The sequence below is a fragment of the Sciurus vulgaris genome (assembly GCF_902686455.1).
Source record: "Sciurus vulgaris genome assembly, chromosome: 5".
NCBI classification, from domain to species: domain Eukaryota; kingdom Metazoa; phylum Chordata; class Mammalia; order Rodentia; family Sciuridae; genus Sciurus; species Sciurus vulgaris.
The window spans coordinates 165,784,522-165,791,860 of NC_136465.1; the positions used below are offsets into that span (position 1 = coordinate 165,784,522).

A 7,339-nucleotide genomic window follows, 5' to 3' on the forward strand; every position below is an offset into this window, starting at 1 on the left:
TTTACATTCAATGTTATTGTAGAGAGATGTTTATTCATTCTGCCATTTTTATTTATTTATTGTGTTTAATTTGATCCTGTTTCCCATGTTCTTAGCTACCCTTCAAATGAGATTTCTTTTGTGAGCTCTGAGGTTTGTTTTTATAATTTAAGTTCTGTAGTGCAGTTTAATAATCATGAATTCTTTTAGTTTCTGTCTATCATGGAAGATTTTTATTTCACCTTAAATTTTAAATGATAACTTTGCTTGATATAGCAGTCTTAGTTGACAGTTGTTATCTTTCAGGAATTGGAACACACCATTCCAAGCCATCCTGGCTTGTAGAATCTGTGCTGAGAAATCAGAAACGATTCTGATTGACTTGCCTCTAAATGTGACCTGACATTTTTCTCTTGCAGCTTTTAAATTTCTATCCTTTTTCTGTATGTTTAGGCATTTGAATTATAATGTGTTGTGGAGAGGTTCTTTTTTATCTTCTCTATTTGGGCTTGTAAATGCCTCTTATATCTGGATATCCATCTCATTCTGAAAGTAAAGTTTTCTGTTACTATTTTCCTATAGAGGTTATCCATTCCATTAGTCCACATCTCACAGTCTTCCTCAATTCCAATGATTCTTAAATTTGGTCTCTTCATGTTGTCCCAGAGTCCTTGTATATTCTGATCATGTTTGCTTATTTTCTTTATAAGTGTCTGAATGTTCAAAGTGAGCCATGTTGTCTACTGCCTCTGAGAATCTGCCTTCAGCGTGGCCTGCTCTATTAGAGGCACTTTCAACTGAGCATTTTATTTGACTTATTGTATCTTTCATTTCTAAGATTTCTGTTTGGTTCTTCAATATTTCTATCTGCTTATTGAATTTCTCATTGATATTCTGTACAGACTTTCTAAATTCAGTTGTTTTTCTGTGTTCTCTTGGAATTCATTGATCATTTATAATAATTCTTTTGAATTCTTTATTTGAATTTCATTCACTTCTGTGTTTTGGGGGTCATTTGCTGGTGACTTATGAACTTTAGGACGTATCATGTTAGCTTGCTTTTTCATATTTCTTGTATCCATGTGTTGGGTTTTATGTATCTGTTGGGAGGGATTTCTCTTTCACTCTTATGTGTAGACATTTTCAGGGCACATCTTCTCTTGACAAAGTGTCCTCAAGTGATCTGGATTGAGACTGCCTTGTAAGCGTGGTGTCCCTAGCCTGTGTTCTTTCTGTTTTTGCTGGAGCAATGGATGTCCATAAGTGGGACTTGAGGGCACACCCCTAGCTATTTCTACTTGAGGCCTGGTCATTAGTTTGGGCTTTTGTCTTTTCTAATCTTTTTATTAAAGTATAGCTGAAGATTAGGTGTCATTAATTTGTGTGTGGAGCATGGTGTGCTGTCTTCATTGCATTTAGTTCAGCAGCAAAGTTTCTACCCTGTGAACTTGTAGTGTCCCTGTATGTTCCCAGTACTTCCCAGAATAGGGGGAAACAAACAATGCAAATAATATACAGCATTAAAGCAAATACTTAGCTTCTTCTATGACATCTACAATGTTAATTGCCATAAAAACCAAAAATGCTAGTGTCAGCAATTGCCAACAGCAAAAATAAGTAACCATGAACTATTATCTGGCATTAAAGCAAACAACAGGTGTCAACTATGTAGCCACAGTAGTAATAGTTGCAACAGCATTTATGGTAGGGCAGGAGTTATATAATCCAATTAGTGCTTAAAGGTGGTGAGAATAGTTAATTAAGAGAAAAGAAAATTGATAGGATGGTAGAAAAGAGTTCATAATTTCAAAAAGTGATCAGAGGTACAGAAGAGGTATTGCATGTAATGGTTTTAAAGAAAGAGGAGAAAAAACTAAATAACAAAGTAAAGGTACAGTGAGAGAATAATAGAGTTTGGCTATTAGCAGAAGAAAAGAGAGAAAGAGAAACAGATAAATGAAAAACAATACAAAACAAAAACAAAATAAACCAATCAAAAAACCCAACCCTCAAAGGACAAGGCAAAGAAAAATGACTACAACTTAAAAATGAGAAAAAGAAGAAACATATGCATATGTGTATGTCCATGAACCAATAAGCACAGCAAAAACAAAACGACAACCAAAAGGTTCTTAATGAAAAGTTAAGGAATCATTTCTGCTGGGATGGTCAGAATAGTTGATGAGAATAACTGGCCACTGTCTATGCCTGTCTCTCTACTGTCTGTCTTCCCATTTCTTCTTGGGCTGTGTATGGAGAGTGAGAGCAAGGGCTGGGGTCATTAACCCCTTCCTCTTTTTGTGTTGTTCACCAAGCTGCCAGTTTGAGTGGCCTAAGGCTGAAGCTGGTTCAAATGATTCTCAGCTTCTCTTTTCTCCAGTATGAGGTAGGATGGGGTGGGAAGTAATGTCAGTTGGAATTTTGTCTGTACAGATCTGTGCACTTCCAGGTTGGGGCCACTGCAGAGTTTTATACTTGCTCTGTGACTTGGGATCCATGCAGCAGGAGTAGTGCTTCTCTGCAAGGTAGGTGAAAGAGGGATTTCACTAAAATTTAATATTGGACAGAGAGTCCTAGAGATTCAGAAAAGTGCATACATTAAACAAAGACTACACTGGTTGCAGCAGCTGTCCTAAGTCTTTCTTCTTTGTTTAATGTATCCAAATTTCTGAGCAAGTAGGAATGCAGCCTTCCTCTAGCCTGCCTTCTTGAACCCTTCTCACCCCACTGTAATTCCTTTAGGTGATCTTTTTTTTTTTTTTTTTTTTTTTGTTTTATTGTAAACAAATGGGATACATGTTGTTTCTCTGTACATGGCGTAAAGGCATACCATTTGTGCAATCATAAATTTACATAGAGTAATGTTGTTTGATTCATTCTGTTATTTTTTCCCTTCCCCCCACCCCTCCCACCCCTCTTTACCCTCTATACAGTACTTCCTTCCTCCATACTTGCCCCCCTCCCTAACCCTAACTCTAACCCTAACACTAACCCGTCCCTCCCCCCCATTATGTGTCATCCTCCACTTATTAGTGATATCATTCGTCCTTTGGCTTTTTGAGATTGGCTTATCTCACTTAGCATGATATTCCTTTAGGTGATCTTTTAAGCCAAGTTCATATTATCGCTGTCAGTGGATCAGGAACCACAGTGTGCATGCTCCCAGCCATCCCCTCATCTTGATGTCAGTGTCCATGGTGGTTCATCCTTAATTTTTTAAAATCATAAACCCTTTCAGGATTCTAATAATAGCAGAAAACACATACATTTTTAAACCTTAAAAAGGATTAAAACTTTAAATATGATTTTGGGGGCTCAGAAACACATCTGAGGCCCTGCTTGGGACCATGCCATTTAGTAGACTTCTTTTTTTCACACTACAGTGTGTCCTGGACATCTTATATTTCAATTGATATACATCTACAGGGTCCCATTTAATGGCTGCACAGTGTTGTTCTGTGTAGAACCATTTTTAGTGGGCATTTGAGGAGTGTCCTGCTTTGTAAATAGCGTGGTCATGAACATTCTTGTGAGGTCCTATTTCGGTCTGAAACCTGAAAGAATAATTCAGTTTCTCCCCAGGGAGTCTTCTGTAGTTGTAGTCATTGATTAAGACCTAAATTCAACTCACTGGCTCTTCCTGAAGGAAGAGAAAAGAAAATCCTACTTGGAAGACCCAGCATTATGGTTAGGAACATGGGCTGTTGTAGGAGAGTGGAATACGTGCGTGTGCACACACACGGGGGACAGCACGCTTTAGAACACACTAGCTTCCAGTACTAATAGAAATGACCTAACCTGATGGGCATTTCTGACCACTGGAAAATTTAGCCTTTGATTGGATGCCACTCTCCTTCTCAAAAGTCTGGTCTTTTCACCAGACTTAGAGTATCCCAATGATAGAAACCAAATTATAATTATCAAGCATCTTACGTAGAATAACATACTAACATAGTAGACTCTTATCACATTTGTGATGGTTGAGTAGATCAGCTGAAAACTCCACAATGAAAAAAACCTAAATCTGAATGAATTTCAAGTGGTTCAGATTTCTGAGGTGCTTTCAAAACAGTATAGGGACAGATGTTTCACATTTCAAAGAGATCTAGAAATGTGGTAATAACCGATTCAAGTTGTATGCTTTTAAAACTGGAAGGAGTGATGTTTATTTTATTTCTTAGTTTGCTTCCTTGGATGTTTCCTCTTATTTCTGGGCACATATGTGCACATTTGATGATGTGACTCAACACTAAGGAATAGAAAATTGAGTAGTACAGCAGTGGAGTTTGGTAGAGCAGATTCTCACTTCCCATGTGCAGGCCTTCATTTCCAAGTCGCTGTCCCTCTGACACACGCTGACTTGGGTTTCAGGTGCCATTACTGCAAGTCGTCGTGCCACGTGTCTTCCCTCCGCATTCCGTATGCCTGCAAGCTGCTCTTCCAGGAACTACAGTCCATGAACATCATCCCCAGGTTAAAACTGTCCAAGTACAATGAGTGAGGACGGAAACGATGGTTATGTGAAAACTACGGTGGGTAAGTCTGATGCCATGCCACGCAGGAGGGACTAAGGACTGTTTCTTCTCCTGCAAATGACTTCCGGGATTATTTGCTCTCAAAAACTGATGGAGAAGCTTTTTTGTTCTAGAAGACTGACTAGACAGCCTTCATCAATGAGCTCGAGCCATGGGAGAAATACTGACAACCGGGACTGCAGTGCCACCTCCATCCACAAGTGGACGTGACCCAAGGGATAAATAAACTTTTATTTATGATCCGAAGTATGAAATCTGTTCATTAGAAAGACCTTACTCCTGGGGCTGGGGTTGCGGCTCGTGGTAGAGCGCTTGCCTAGCATGTGTGAGGCCCTGGGTTTGATTCTCAGCACCACATGTAAATAAATGAATAAAATAAAGGTCTAGCAACATCTAAAAACTGTATTTTAAAATTAAAAAAAAGAAAGACCTTACTCCTGAAAAAGAAAGTTTGGGTTTAAATTCCCCCAGTATCTTCTGGTTCACGCAACTCAAGGTTCCCTTCCTGAGGTTCAGCTGGGGTGTCTGATTCTGAGCAGTGTGTGGAGGCAGGAGGACTGTGAGAAGCTGAGAAGAATCATCCAGCCTGTGAAGCGCTGGATTTCTTATCTGGTTCCGTGAGGGGACAGATTTTCCCAACAATTAAATCTTGCCGTCACATACCCAAACTTTATGAAAAATCACAAAAAATCTTAGTGAAATACAATAAATATATTCCTACCTTTTTATCAGGAATGTCATTTGCTACATTTTGAACCTGAGTCATACCATGAAATAGAACTTACTAAATGTCTGAACAGAACTCCATGAGTGTTTTGTTGTTCCTCTCCGACCATTCCTGTCAGGGTGTTAGCTGTCCGTTCTCTTCTGCAATCCATCTTCCGCCTTGCTCTTATCTATTTTGCTCTAAACTGTGCTGCCCTGAAGCTGGATAAATATGCCAAGAATTATTTATTAAATAGGAGTCAGAGAAGCTTTGAGTAATGAACTGGGGTGACATTCCCAACATGTCACATTGAAAATGGCCCACACCATATCAGTATGTTATACAGATCAAGCTCCAGTGTCAAAGTGAGGTTGAGGAACTCTGTCTAACCAAATCAAACCTACTTTCTCAAAACCTTCAGACACCTCATTGGGACCTTCAGAAGGGTGACATACTGGGAGCCAGACTAGTCACTGACTGGAGAGCTCAGCCTCACCTCGTTTTTCTTCATGATGAAGGTATTGAAGTCAGGAAGGCTCCACAGTCCCAGCAAAATGGAGGATGCCGTGCAGGTGAGCAGGCCTTCCTCAGCCTTGGCCTCAGGGACTCAGTGGGCGAAGGAGTTCATATGCTCACATCCTTACTGTGCTGGCTATTCCTTCTCTTAGATTAGCTTTACAGTTCTTAAAATTGGTGGTGCAAAAATGTCTGTACTTGAATGTATATACAGTCATGCTGTACTCTGGGCTGTTTAAGGAGTTTTCTGGGTTGCTCTCGACAATTTCCCATCCTGTGGCAACTGCACTTCCCAAATCCTGCAACATGTGGCACATCATATCCACGAGCACCAGAGGTCATTTGGAAAGAGCAGTGTCCTGGATCCTGGCACAGACTTCCATCATTTAGTCATTCGGTGCTGTGTATTGTATAAAGATAGAGCAAGACAGGACCTCTGCCTGGAGGAGCACAGGAAGTCAAGTCCTGGCAGCCAGTCACTGGCCAGTCCTGTGGTCAGGGCTAAGAACTAACCTCACCAGTGCTGTGAGAGGTTTAGAAACACCTCACAAGGGTCATTACTCCCTTTATACAAGGAAGCTGTACTGACTCACTCCCCAGCGCCACACCACTAATAAGGGGATGGCAAGGGCTTCCTCGCTTAGGAGCTTCGTTTTGGTTTTATCCATGGATGTATTTTTAAGTCACTATAAGTGACATTTTTTTTTTAAATTCAAATGCTACTGAATGATCATATTTCTTCCAGATGAACATCTCTTTTGGAAAATAATTTCAGGCCATTCTGATCATTTTGGGGAGAATCATCTATCTAACCTCAGAAAGTCTAAGTTCTCTTAAGTTTTCAGGACCTCAAGCAAGTAAATGGAGATGACCTTAGGGGAAGCACCACTGCTCGGTTGATATTTCAAAAACCAGCAAATACTACATTTGAATAGCTATTTGTCTTTAAGAAGTACTTTAATAAAAAGAAAAATAGGCCAAAACCAGTAGGTTCATCCTACTACAGTGTTTTAAAAGGTTTTATAAGGTCCTTGTTTTCAGAACTACCAGTTAGATTTCCATTTCCAGAAATGCTGGAAGGACTTTCCACTGCACCCCGCCGCTGCTGCTACCCGACCCCCGCCACAGAACACGCTTTCTCTCAAGGATTTCACCACAGGGATCAGGTTAAAAGCCACACAAAATCCACACACCAAGCCCACCGATAGTCTGTGACCCTGACACAGATTGTAGCACCAGAAAGGCAGAACTATGGGCACCAAGTGACCAGGCACCCAGACTGCGAGGCCAGGGTCACAAAGAGAAAGGAAGCTCCCTGAGGGGAGCCCAGCTTCACCACTTCCCTCCGGCTGTCAGCGTGGGCTGTCACAGCAGAGCGTCACAGATACAGAGCTTCTTAGTGTTGCGTGGACTCGGAGGCCAAGATGGCGGCATCAGCAGGCTTGGTGTCTGGTGAGAGCTCTTCCTGGCTGCCACTAGCCACCTCCTCATGGCATCTTCAAGGGCCTTCTCCTGGTGCACACTCAGAGCAAGCGCAGGTGCCTCCCCGTCCCCCACTCCAGTATGGATTGAGTCTAGGACTGTTCCCACTGAGCTACATCCC

The 7,339-nt window shown here is 41.0% G+C and overlaps 1 protein-coding gene across 5 annotated transcripts in view; it reads left to right on the forward strand.

Moving 5' to 3' along the window:
• Window positions 1-4,754, forward strand: part of POLR3B (RNA polymerase III subunit B) — a 126,586-nt gene extending 121,832 nt beyond the window's left edge. For 4 of the 5 annotated variants that reach the window (XM_079143077.1, XM_079143079.1, XM_079143078.1 and 1 more), the window contains one exon: window positions 4,351-4,602. In XM_079143077.1, the coding sequence (XP_078999203.1) occupies window positions 4,351-4,480 (130 nt within the window). In that variant the 3' untranslated portion in view covers window positions 4,481-4,602. Of the gene's footprint in view, window positions 1-4,350; window positions 4,603-4,627 lie in introns of those variants that run through there. The other variant, XM_079143076.1, reaches the window with a different exon arrangement.
• The last annotated feature ends 2,585 nt before the right edge of the window (window positions 4,755-7,339 follow it).